Source organism: Helianthus annuus, chromosome 5 (assembly GCF_002127325.2).
Source record: "Helianthus annuus cultivar XRQ/B chromosome 5, HanXRQr2.0-SUNRISE, whole genome shotgun sequence".
NCBI classification, from domain to species: domain Eukaryota; kingdom Viridiplantae; phylum Streptophyta; class Magnoliopsida; order Asterales; family Asteraceae; genus Helianthus; species Helianthus annuus.
In genome coordinates this window covers 105852556-105866654 of record NC_035437.2, presented here as the reverse complement: position 1 = coordinate 105866654, position 14099 = coordinate 105852556, and the positions used below count along the sequence as shown (strand labels likewise).

Sequence of the window (14099 nt, the reverse complement as noted above, 5' to 3'; positions counted from 1 at the left end):
AAAATTACTTTGATAAACATGTGAAAAACCCAACAATGGCATCTAGAGCCGCTTATATGAGTGCATGCTTCATCGGATTTAAAATTTTCGGGTTTTCGGGTTTGTAGAAACCATATGGCCAAAATTTTATCCATAGATCTCCTTTTGTTTTTTCAAGATTTATTTCTTACATGCATAAAGGAATCTTGAAAAAATTATGTCATGTGGATGATTTGTTTTGTTTGGACAAAACCCCACATTTTTCGGTTTTTTCATTCTTGACCGAAAATGTAGGTTGTAAAAGTAAACCATTTTTGGTCTTGAATTTTATATATATTTGGATATATATATATATATATATATATATATATATATATATATAGGATTAGGTTCAAGAGTGAACACTAGTGTAGCTTGCGAACTGAGTGAACTAATCCTGGCCATACACATGTGTAGATTAATGACCAGGATTTAATGTTGAAATACACTAGTGTATTTTACGAGTTGATGATGAGATCCTTGCCATACACGTGTGTAGATCAATGGCCAGGATTTGTTCACTCAGTTCGCAAATACACTAGTGTTCACTCTAGAACCCCACCCTATATATATATATATATATATATATATATATATATATATATATATATATATATATATATATATATATATATATATATATATATATATATACTAGTCACTTACCCGCGCGATGCGGCGGGAGTGGCAATTTACAATAGTATAAATGTTTACCGTTAGTTTATCCGTCGTCTCGTGAAATATTGTATAGTACTTAAGTTAGTTTTCTTATTCGTGATACAATGGCACTGGTTTTTCTGTTAGTTTATCGATTATTTGGTGATCTTCTACAAGAATAGTACAAAACAAGGAAGTAGATGTAATTAAAAACAAGAAGAGTTCAAAACAGTCAAGTAGCTGGACAAAACAATAAAAACACCAGCGGGGAGTCTCTTGTATCTCTTCCTGTTTTACCAATACATCCGTTCGCTTATGACTTTCTTGTACCTTCTCCTCTACTGTACCAGATTTTGACACATAAAAAAATGTTAGACGCCTACAGGTGGTTTAAAATAGTAATTAAAAGGTAATTTCTGGAAGCAAATAAGGCACAAAATATACTAACTTACCTTCTTTTTTATTCGGATGCGATTAATTAATCACGCAACACTTCCTGGTAGACAACATTTGATGTGTAAACTCCGCTTTGTTTGAATTCTTTGGCGAGATGTACCAACAACTTCGTACTTTGTCTTGAAATCCCTCTTGATAACGCGACATAAAGTTGTCCATGTGAAAATACAGAATCCGGAAGATAAATACCAACGTTCGGAATTGTTTGACCTTGAGCTTTATTAATCGTCATGGAAAAGCTAAGTCGAATTGGAAATTGTTTTCTTTTCAGCTTGAATGGGAACATGTCATCTTCAGAAAGGGTTAGAGGGATTCTTGGCAAAAAAACTCTTTTGCCGGCATGTTGACCGACTGCAATTTCCGCATCAATAACATTTCGCATGAAACCCTTACATATCAATCGCGTGCCATTACACAGGCCATGTGATGGATCGATATTAGGTAACAATATTATTGGGCATCCAATTTTTAAACGAAGCTTATGAGGTGGCAAACCACTAACATTTAGCGAGTTTAAGAACTCGACCGGATAGAAGTTGCGCTGATCGTCTTCAGCTTCATCAAAACTGTAATAAACTTTTTCCTCCCCTTAACAAATTTCAATCATTTGATTATTAATCTCGTCAACACTATCATTTTTAGTGGACAATATTGCTCTAGAGATTATATAATCTGAAGAATATACATTATCTTCAATTGATGGAAAGATGGCATGGATCAATTCTTTTATAGCGTTTTCTCTGTTGTTGCACTGAATTGTCATGTCATCGGGTATGCGGATATAGTTTCCTTCGATTGGTTATTCAGTTCCATCGCCGACTCTTAAAAGAAATTTAGAAAACCATGGATCTTTTAGCGCTCTCATATTTATGGTCAACCGCATCTTCTTAGTCAAAGACCAAAGAGCTGACATTCGTACGCTAGAGTCTACAATCTGTGCTCGAGTGCCATGTTTAATAACCGGCAACACTTGTCTGAAGTCACCTCCCATAACCATTATTTTTCCACCAAATGGGAGACTAACACCTATAATGTCTTGGAATGTACGATCGACTGCCTCTATCGCCTGTCGTTTAGCCATCGACGCTTCATCCCATATGATTATTTTGGCAGACCGAATCAGTTTAGCGGCCCCACTCTGTTTTTTGATATTGCACATTGAATTATTTTCAAGATTAAGAGGAATCTTGAATCTCGAGTGAGCCGTTCTACCTCCTGGCATATTATTAGCCGCTGCACCTGATGAAGCTGTTGCGAGAGCAATAAGACCACGTGACCGAATTTCAGTAAGCAAGGCAATGTACAAAAATGTTTTTCCAGTTCCACCTGGACCATCAATAAAGAACACGCCTGGAAGATCATTATCAACATGCATCATGATCTCATCAAACACGTTTTTTTGGTCCGGATTAAGTAAATCTTTGGCATTCAAGTGTTCAGGTTCCAAAACAATCCCATACTCTTCTTGTAACTCACGATAACCTGCATCTTGTAAGTTAACATCGTCTGTTATCTTAGGAAGGTCGAACTCATTGAAATTTTTACCCATGGATTGTACCAAGACACTAATTTCGGTAAGAACCATATTTTGAACTCGTTCTATACTTTGACAGTGTAACCGATGATCTTCAGACAGTGAATCAAAGTGGTCATTCCATAACTTTCGAATATCTCCAGGTTGGCAAAAAATCATTATGGTCGCAAATAACCTTCTAAGAGCATTGGGAAACTGAAACGTAGAGGCTTCTTCGAGACATTGTGATAGATATTCATCGTCTTCTATTAAGCCTAACTCAAGAGCTGCTTTCCGAAATGTCGCACACTGTTGACCATTAACTGTGCAAAGATGTTCAAAAGAAGTAGGCCCTCTGACATTTGACAAAAGTAGGCGTAAGTAGTACCTTTCTCCTTCGGCTGGATTAGCGGAAACGATACGACCTCTTTGTTTTTTACCGAAACGACGACTCCAACGGCGTGTGCTTCCATTCCACGTAAAGTGTTTTGGAAAATCTTTATACAAATGTACCCTTGCAGTTTCATTGTTTCTATTTATCTCAAAAAATGCTGTTAGCATGGTTCTCTTATCCCTTTCCCTATCAACAATATTAGGCATCAAGTCATCATCTCTAAATCTAACCATCTGATTATTTGGAAGATGAAGTTGTAAGGCTAGAACAGCAGGAAAGATTTGAGAAAGAGAGAAGGAAAAAATGCGCCACATAGCTTCTGGGGGCGATATGTAGCGTGCATCTTGAAATCTTTTTATCTCATTAATAACAACCCCTGGCTCACTTTGATCGACTTGAATAACCTGTTTGTCATGTCCTTTATAAACATATTTGAAAAGATATTTCACAGATTTTATACTTGAGCAAACTTCAACATTCATGTGGTAGTTAAACATCATCAAAAGCCTTGGGTTATATGGGACCACCCATCTATTATCAAGTGTTTGTCCTCGTAGGTCCACTTCTATCCCGGTGTCTCTCCTTCGATACAACGGATACGAATCTTCTCCTTGTGTCGTCTGTTCGTTAAATTGTCTAGGATAGTGAAAACGACAAATTTTAGGATCACCCTGCATACAAGGACTGCTTGATCGTAAATTGCCGCAAGGACCGTGAATCATGTGCTTGACAACCATCTCATGCAATCTGGGATGTGTTAGTTTGTTAGGAATTTCAGCACACACAACCTTATCATAATGGTCCGCGTTATTGATCTTGTGTTGCGGGTACATGATTAGGAGAAAATGTGCATGCGGCAAACCCCGCTTTTGAAATTCAATGACATAGACGTATGCCTTAACTTCCCCGAGGACATGTTTCTTGAAGAGTTGATCCTTAAGATCTTCTAATTTAGCCCGGAACACTCTTGAAACAAGGTCTGGACGATCTGTAGCAGTTTGACCAACATGTAAGTTATCACATATCTCAGGCCACTTAGGATTGCATGTCATTGTAAGGAATACATCAGGCTTGCCGTCATCTTGAACTAACGTCATCGCGTCTAGAAACCGACGTCGCATGTTGCGAGGCCCCCCGATGAAAGATGCAGGCAACACAATTATTTTCCCGACTCTGTTTGCATGAACCTCACCAGTATTGACGCAATCCACAATACCTTGGTACAATTCGGCCCAAATCTTAGCCTGGTTTCTCTCACAAAATTCTAAGCGTGACGTCTCAATTTTGATGTAAACATCAACCACAAACTGCTGTAGCAGCCTACCACCGAACAAAAGCACATTATCGGTAGATCGAATCTGGAACTTGTAACAGTAGTACTCTCGCATAGCCACGGTTGTTCTACCACTTCGTGTGTTTGCCTCTGAACGATGAAGATGTATTAAAAACAAACAGTTAATAAAAATAAAACGCATTACGCTATTTTTATGATTCACTTAAAAAAGGATAACAAATTGTTGGTACCTTCCATTTCTCCTTCGATGTTGTCATTGTTGCGAACCTCGTTGATTGATACTCCGTGACGTGGTATGTTACCATGCCAACCCGACTCACCATTAGGAAAAAATAGAGGATACGACAATGGATCGTAACAGCTGAAGTACGGCTGAATAGTTTGACTATATTCAGACCTACCGTACACAACAATACTTCGTTTATACGAAGTGATATTGTCATTACCTTCAACCTAAATACCAGCAACCTATATAATTGTGAACTATAAGTAAGTAAAATAAGCAATACAATTAAATAATTGCAATTAATATAATATTATATATACCTCCGATGTCGTTGGTCGGTTGTACACCCTTTGGTCAAGTTCAACCGAAGTATTCAAAGTGACTCTATAGTTGTCCAGAGGTCCTAGTTCCGCAAGTCTTCTAAATGTATCGACATATGGGTTTGTAGAAAGAACACGTGTTAAAATCTGAGTAATACGCCGATCAAGATTTGGCCATCGGAGTCTGTGATCTAACTCAGTATCAGGATCGTAAAAATACAACTGCAAGTACCTAGGGGTCCCATCCCTCAGAACTAATTGGTCGATTCTGTGATATATTCCTTTATGTGCACGAAAAGTATATACGCCGTCTCTCATATTGTTCAATGTATCATCCAATGTCACACCCATTGAGGCAAAAGAAAAATTGGTGTTATAAGCACGGATGTTTTGCCTAAACATATCTCCAATTTCATCTTGAGACGTGAAAAGTCGGTACAATTCCTCTGGAATTTCTAAGTTTGCTAACACAGTTTTCCCACTCATACAATAAAAGGTATCAAATTCATACTGAAATCGTTTTGCTCCACAATTAGGACATGCACCTCGTTCCTTTAAAACACGATGCTCTCCAGGTACACCATTGTAAACAAAATTATAAGGATCATCTTGCACGCTCCCATCTTGGAAGGAAGGTTGATCAATTACTTCAGCAAATTGGGGTAATAAAGTACGCGGATGAATTCGAATACCTAAAAAGTTGGTGTATTAAGTAATGAAGGTTGTAAAAGATGTCGAGTTCGAAAAAAAAGAAATCATTGTTAAATAAATAGAAACCTCGTGATGTTCTATGCCTGACTACGTCAATTACAGATGGGAATGTGGTTGTCGGCGTAACATCATCTATCGGGGTTTGGTTGACTTGACTGCCATTTGAAATACGTATTCCATTATCGTTTCGTGTATTAGAACATCCTTTATTGTACTCCTTGCGTTTTATAGTAGAAACACTTGAGGCGTTCTCATTTGTTGTTTGTGTAAATTGAGTAATATTAGTTTGTAAACTTCTTAACGGCGTCCTTTCTGTTGACCTATTACTCATTAAAGATATTGATGAAGCACTTTGGGAGGCATCACCACTCCCAAATTTAGATACTTTGTTATTTTCTTTGCGTGCAACATAGTATCTTTTGTGATACTCTTTTCGTTTTTCAGCTTTAGTAGATCCGCTCGAGCTAGAAGCATGATTACGATGGTTTGGTTGTCCATTAGTCATTGTAAATTGACAAAGTGACAAATACCTTGCAAATTAAATAAAAGAGAGTTATCATAGATGATGAAATTCTCAAATCATTACAACATTCAAACACATGACTTAGAGAAAAACAAACTGAATGATAACATTGAAATACATAATGATAACATTAAAATACATGACTTAAGCCGAATATCATGACTTAGAGAAAAAAAACACAAATCCTTAAAATATTGACATACATAATGATAACATTAAGTGAAAGCCAAACTAAATACTTGGTGAAACAATGGTCTCCACAAACACCGCACCCTTAAAACCTCGAAACCAAGTAACGGGATAAAAACATTCGAAGGGCTTCATATCCATTTCAATTGTAAACAACTTCCCTAATTTAGTCATCACAAACCAATTACCATTTGTCACATAATGTGTTATATCGCACCACAATGACAATGATATCGGGGGGATCAGAGGACATGATAAGACCTTAATCCAGTAATCCCCTTGTAGCGTCCATAGGTCAATTGTCATCTCAAACATGCCAGTGCTAGCAAACATGTGAAGCTCATTTTTTACATTCACTAAAACACCTTGAACCATTCCTGTAGAAGGAACGGGTGGAAAGCTTATCTCCTTGAACTGCTCCGAATTAACATCAAAACAAATCACCACATTCGTACCTCCAATCCAACATTCGCAAACAGTGAAATATAGAGTACCACCACAAAATGTGCCAGCTGACCAATTGAAATGAGGGCTTAGGTACTCTTGTCTTGTTATGAAAGGAATATTTCTCCAAGAGTCTACTTCCCTAGAATAAACATAGACACCAAGTACACCACTCCTACGCTTTATATGCAAGACCTTGTAATCATCGTCAGCGTCAACGTACAAACCAATGGCATCAAGGTTATTTATATAGAATCCATGAGAATCAGGGGTTGACAAATGCTTGAAAGCAGTAGTTGTTGGATTCCAAAGAAGCAGCTCGTATGTATGATTCAAGCAAACACACAACAATCCGTTCAAATGTGAAAGTATTGAGACATCATTATTTTGGTGATGGAATGGAAATGTAACTATGGAGCTTGGCCCATAGTCACTGGATTGAAAGATGATCGGATGAACAGAGCATGTTAGGTCGTCAATTAGTAGAACTCTCTGGTTAGATGAAACTAATGAGCGAGAACAATGTATCCTTACGAAATCTTGTGTTGACAGTAACGCGTACCATTGCTTACATATACTCTTAGAACGACCTACATCCTTCGCTAGCACCCTCGTTAATATCTCAAACACGATTGTATGAACATGAAGGTCAGCCATGGTTATACCTTCGTTTAACACAGATAATGATTATTTAGTTGTCCAATCTAAGAAGATTATAGTTTAGTGAAAAATAGGTGTAACCATTACTTGTAAAGCAAGTAATATAACATACTTGTAATATCATATTATAAGATTAGACAAAGTAAAATATACTTCTACAATTACTTCAATATGAGGGGAAAAAAAAAGCAAAACACTAAACATCAAGAGAGACTTTAATATTCAACAACTAAACATATAACAACACCAAATGTTTCTAACTTAAACACAAACTTGGATAACGATCCATAATTTAAATATCCCATGCCTCGACCATATCTGGTTCGTACGTAATCGTACTCAACTCCGTAGACTTCAAAATATTAACTGAAATAACAAATAAAATATAACTTTTATTAAATTACATGAGCCATTAAATCTAACTAATTTTTGGAATGTTCATGTGTAAAGCATAACATACTATTTGGTAGATGAACCAACTTGACACGCGATACATATATGATAGACTTTTGTTGCACGGCTCGAATGGTATGTATAACATCGGAAGGCTTCAGGGCGGACAAAAACATTTGTATTGTGTGACCACTGTATATTACGGTTTTGGATTAAAGTTCTGCTAATAATAATATTTTCTTACATATAATGTAAATATTATGTTTGTAATATGTTAATAATAAATAATAACTTACGTCTTATCTCAAAGAGAAAGTTCAAAACAACATCGATCACGTTTGCCTTCTATTATTCTCCCAACCACATCTATAACAAAATCAGCCAAATCGTATACACTATATTATACATACATATATAAACTTTTATATATTTAATAAAAAATATAGATAGAGAATTTATATGTACCAACAATAATTTTTTGAGGTCTCCTGTCATGCTTCAATTCTATAATGGAAGGGACCAATGGAAAAATAAAGAAGCACCCCTTGGAATCGTAAGCATAAGTGAAGAAAGCTTTGTATATTCGTTGATGACAATTTTTTTCTCGGACCAAACTAACACGTAATTCTGGTACTTTGGGTACTCATGATATGTGAGATTCTCAATTTGGAAATGATTTAAGGAAAAAAAACCACCCATCAATGCCGCGTCATTATATATGTGTATCAAATGTTGTGGTACGAACGCAACAATTTTTTGTCTCTAAAAAGAAAAGAAATTTAGTGGTGGAAAAACGCTTACTCGTATAACACAAAGTAAATTAAAATAATGTTCTTACGTGTTGATCAAGAAAAATAACCACTAATCTCTTTTCATCGACGTCATGCCAAATAAACTCCACCTTAACAAAGATTATATTATACCATGCTCTATCATTTGTCAATGATGAAAATTCTTCAACGGAAAAATGATCAGACATATCCTATTAAGTGTTTAATGTTAGTTAACTAAAAAAATAAAAACTCCAGAAACTTAAATTTAAACTAAAACATGATTAAAATTAAACAACAACAAATTTAAATTTAAAGTAATACATAATTAAAACTTACATAATTAAGATTCAAACTAATTCGAGAAAAAAAAAAACTACAGTCATCATCAAAATTGTTCTAAGGTTCCCAAACCATTTCTTCATCCAATGGTGGTTCGTAAACCGCCCCAGGGTCAGTTTCGTACCCTTCAGCCCAGCTCGGTAGTTCTTGTGTTTGACTGTGGTTTTCCACATAAGGGGGGGTTTGAAGGTGGATGATGCATAGGCAGTATAGGAGTGTTTACCACCGGACGATGATGCCCCTCCTCAATTTGTAGTCCACCAAATTGTAGTTGAGCGAATGTATAGTCATACGCCCAATTCAACTCTTCATCCGTCCAACCAAATGGATCATCGTGTTCAAGGTTTGTCACCGGATGAGGGTTTGCCACCGGAGGTGGGTTTGACACCGGAGGTGGGTTTGACACCGGAGGTGGGTTTGACACCAGAGGTGGGTTTGTTGATCCTTGTGGTTCAATGGGAATTGGATAACCACCACCCATACCTCTCAATTGATATTTGTTTGGAGTGATTTATAAACTGAAAAATACAATTTTGATTGTATATAAAGATCAATTTTAAAGCAAATAAAAATAGTTTGATTAAATATAAAAAAAGGATTGTGTAAACTTAAACATACAATTTTTATTGGATATAAATGTCACACCCCCAAAATCCACTCGCGGAGTACCACCGCTTGGAGGCGTGACTGACCAGGATCAAACCATCAATTATATCAAACACAGCATTTAATAGTAATCATAAGTATAATTGATGTTCAAAACCAAACGTTATATATGTAGCGGAAGCATTAAATGTAAAACCCAAATCATAAGTATCATTGTGTGAATGTAAAAGTATTTAATATGCATTCATATGTCCTTGTCCACAACGACCCGCTTCTCCTCTGGTGCAAGCTCCAAGTATACCTAAGGTCCTGCAAGGCATGCAGCAAATAATCAACAAACTAGTTGAGCGAGTTCACAGAAAGTAAGTTTATAATATAGTGCATCAGTATAACTAGTGGGGGCTTCCCATGTTTATCCTGGCTAATGAGGGCTTCTCATTAACGGTACTTACTAGACTAACTTCCGACCATGTGTTCTTCTTTACCGAGAACAGGAAAACGTACAGGGTCACGTAGGCTTTACGTGACGTGCCCTTCCCCGAGGACAATGGTACGCGTGGGGGCTACGTAGGCTTTACGCAGCGTGGCCTTCCGACCTGGAAGCCAGTGAATGGTATTGGGTTACGTAGGTTTTACGTAACGTGTCCTTCCCGACCCGGGAGACATATGGCAAATATACTGGGTTACGTAGGCTTTACGTAACGTGTCCTGACTAACCTGAGGACGATGGTCTATAGTCTGGTATATGCGTAAGTACGAGTAATCATTCCACATTCATAATATCCAACCCAATTCCCAACCCGGGAATCCCATGCCTTGGCTGTGTGAACTCACCTTGGTTTGCTCGGCAGATACACAAGTGAACAGGTAGCAAGTAATGGTTAATCACGTCCTATCATGCATTTATTCAAGTCAGGTTCGATTCACGTATAGCACGTAGGGTTAAACAGAGGTAACAAGTTGCAAGCATAAGTCATGGCCCAAACAAAACTAATCAAATCGTGCGAGTGGTAACCCATCCGTCCGGATGGGCATTCCGTGCGGGTGACACTTCGTGCGGATGGCCACTGGTCCATCCGGATTGGAAATCCGTGCGAGTGGCCTTTCATCCGGGTGACAGTTCGTGCGGATTGCCAGTTGGTCCGGATGTGGTTTAACAATTCGTGCGGACCAGCAATTTAGTTCATGCGGATGGACAATTCGTCCGGATTACAATCCGTCCGGATTGACAGTTCGTCCGGATTGGAATTCGTGTGATAGGTCCGTTCGTCCGGATTAACAATCCGTGCGGTTGCTAATCCGTACGGTTTAACAGCCCGACCGGATTGGAACTCGTGTGAATAGCATACCTTGTGCGATCAGTTCAGTTGTGCGGTCGGAATTCATGCAATCGGTTACCACTAATGGTTTCCATACTTATCGTTTTATCAATTAACACAATTCCAACAATTTAGCTAACACCAACAAGATCAAACCAGCATAATTCACATGTTTATCAAGAACCCTTATCGAGCATATCCGAATTATCAACAATCTAACTTATTCGCAAACCAATTAATCAAGTTAACCATCCAATTACACAAGTATATCCGATTTATAACCCTAACAATATCCGATCGATTAACAATTAAGTCCGGCCGATCGACAAACATGTTCGGCCGGTTATCTCACGAATTGATTGATCTATACCGTATCCGATTTAACAAGAATATCAACATGATCATGCAATTAATATCCGGTTCTAACACAACATTCACGTCCGGCCGATCCAACAAGTCCGGCCGATCGAACAAAGCTTAATCAAACATATCCCTAGCCAATTAAACATGCGATTCAGAAGTCATTCAATTAAGCAAAACGATTAAACACTAACCGATTGAAAGGACGAGAATGATATCCGAACGATAAAGATTCGAGATGGTTGCCTTCGATTCGCGAACGAGAGGGAGAGAACGGGAGCTAGGGTTTGTGTGTGTATCCTTGTGTTGTAACAATTGAGAAACTAAGTCCCTAAGGTGTATAGTTGTTCGCGCATAAGGGAAGTGGGCCGGCCCATCCGCTTGGGCTGCCCTTGGGCCGTGTGTTATGCAATTCGATTTTTTTTTTTTTTATTAACAACAACCACATTTAATACACAATACACGTAGCACATAATGACATATCATTTATTTAAATCAAATCTCGTAATCATAACATGTACGAAGTAGGTCTAAAGTCCGAGTTGTCACATTATCCCCAACTAATTGGAAATTTCGTCCCGAAATTTGGTATGCACTCACTGAGGAAGCTAGATAAACTGTATTGTTCACTGATTTTCCTGGGGTGTCACATCCTCCCCCCGTTGATCTGGAATTTCGTCCCGAAATTCCGAAGTCGTAGCTTCAGCCTCAGTAGTGGTTGCCTTGTTCCCGAATAACTGGGGGTACTTTTCTGTCATCCTGTCTTCGCGTTCCCAGGTGTACTCTGGGCCACGTTTGGAGTTCCAACGAACTCGTACAAGAGGGATTCTCTTGTGTTTGAGGACCTTCACATCCCGGTCCGTGATTTCAACTGGTTCCTCGACGAACTGCAACCGCTCGTCGATAGTGAGTTCCTTAAAAGGAATGATGAGGTTTTCATCTGATAGGCACTTCTTTAAGTTCGATACATGAAAGACATTGTGAACTGCCCCGAGTTCAGCTGGTAGGTTCAACTTGTAGGCTACCTTGCCAATCTTTTCTATGATTTCAAAGGGTCCGACATACCGCGGATTTAGTTTGCCCCGTTTGCCAAAACGTACCACACCCTTCCAGGGTGAGACTTTCAATAAAACCCGGTCCCCGACCTCAAATTCCAATGGCTTTCTACGCTTGTCCGCGTAGGCTTTCTGACGGTCGCGTGCTGCCGCCATGCGTTGTCGTATCTGTGCTATCTTTTCCGTGGCGTCCACAACAATCTCTGGACCCGTGATCTGACTATCTCCCACCTCTGCCCAGCAGAGTGGTGACCGGCATTTACGCCCGTACAATGCCTCGAATGGAGCGGCTTGAATGCTGGTGTGATAACTGTTATTATACGAGAACTCCACCAAAGGGAGATGCTTTTCCCAGCCGTTGCCGAAATCGATAACGCATGCTCTTAGCATGTCTTCAAGCGTTTGGATCGTTCGCTCAGACTGCCCATCCGTCTGAGGGTGGTATGCTGTGCTCATGTCTAATCGTGAGCCAAAGGATTTATGCATTGCTTGCCAAAGTTCTGACGTGAATCGTGCATCGCGATCCGAAATGATAGATGTGGGCACCCCGTGCCTCGAGACAACTTCTTTGAGGTATACGTCTGCGAGGGTGGAGAACTTATCCGTTTCCTTTATAGGTAGGAAGTGCGCAGACTTGGTGAGTCGATCCACGATCACCCATATAGTATCATTCCCACGCTGGGATCTAGGTAGGCCTGTAACGAAATCCATGGAAATTTCTTCCCATTTCCACTGTGGTATCTTAGGCTGCTGAAGTAGGCCAGCTGGTTTCTGGTATTCGACCTTGACTCTCGCACAGGTCAAGCATTTTCCAACGTACGTAGCGATGTGGGCCTTCATACTAGGCCACCAATAGGTAGTGCTGATGTCGTGGTACATTTTATCCGACCCTGGATGTACCGAATAGCGAGACTTGTGAGCCTCATCCATCACAAGTTCGCGGAGACCGCCATAAAGAGGGACCCAAATCCGGCCCGTTACATAGTAGGCTCCGTCTGCCTTCTGTTCCATTTGTTGTCGTGAGCCGCGTAAGGCTTCAGCCTTGACGTTTTCGGGCTTCAATGCTTCTACCTGAGCATCTCGTATCTGTGCTGGAAGGCTAGACTGAATCGTAAGCTGTAGCGCTCGTACGCGCCGTGGTAAAGTGTCCTTTCGACTAAGGGCATCAGCCACAACATTGGCTTTGCCTGGATGATACTTGATAGCGCATTCGTAGTCATTAAGTAGCTCGACCCATCTTCGTTGACGCATGTTCAAATCCTTCTGCTTAAGAATATGCTCGAGACTCCTGTGATCGGTGTAAATCGTGCACCTGGTACCGTACAGGTAGTGTCGCCATATCTTAAGCGCGAAAACAACAGCTCCCAGCTCTAAGTCGTGCGTCGTGTAGTTCCGTTCATGAACCTTTAGCTGACGAGAGGCGTAGGCAATAACCTTGTCACGCTGCATCAATACGCAGCCCAGACCCTGTATGGATGCGTCACAATATACTACAAAGTCATCTGTGCCCTCTGGCAATGAAAGAATAGGTGCGCTGCAAAGCCTATCCTTCAGATACTGAAAAGCAGTTTCCTGCGTGTTGCCCCAACGGTAGGTGACACCCTTCTGTGTCAGTAGTGTAAGTGGTTGTGCAATCTTCGAAAAATCCTTGATAAACCGTCTGTAGTAACCTGCCAGACCCAAGAATTGTCGTATTTCTGTCGGTGTACGCGGTGCAGGCCAGTTTCTGATCGAATCTACCTTGGATGGATCGACATGGATCCCATCCTTGTTCACTACGTGGCCTAGGAAGTGGACTTCACGAAGCCAGAAGTCGCATTTAGAAAGCTTGGCGTACAACTGTTCCTTC

The 14099-nt window shown here is 39.6% G+C and overlaps 2 protein-coding genes across 2 annotated transcripts; both read right to left on the bottom strand.

Annotated features, from left to right (window-relative positions):
* Window positions 1-1930: 1930 nt before the first annotated feature.
* Window positions 1931-6094, bottom strand: LOC110943446. Its single transcript, XM_022185196.1, has 4 exons — window positions 5656-6094; window positions 4879-5570; window positions 4563-4785; window positions 1931-4461 (listed from the first exon to the last, which is right to left on the bottom strand). Exons 1-4 carry the CDS (start codon window positions 6092-6094, stop codon window positions 1931-1933), a joined length of 3885 nt encoding a protein of 1294 aa, XP_022040888.1.
* A 249-nt stretch (window positions 6095-6343) lies between these two features.
* LOC110943447 (putative F-box only protein 15) lies at window positions 6344-7402 on the bottom strand. Its single transcript, XM_022185197.1, has one exon. The coding sequence runs from the start codon at window positions 7400-7402 to the stop codon at window positions 6344-6346; it is 1059 nt and encodes a 352-aa protein (XP_022040889.1).
* Between the last annotated feature and the right edge of the window lie 6697 nt (window positions 7403-14099).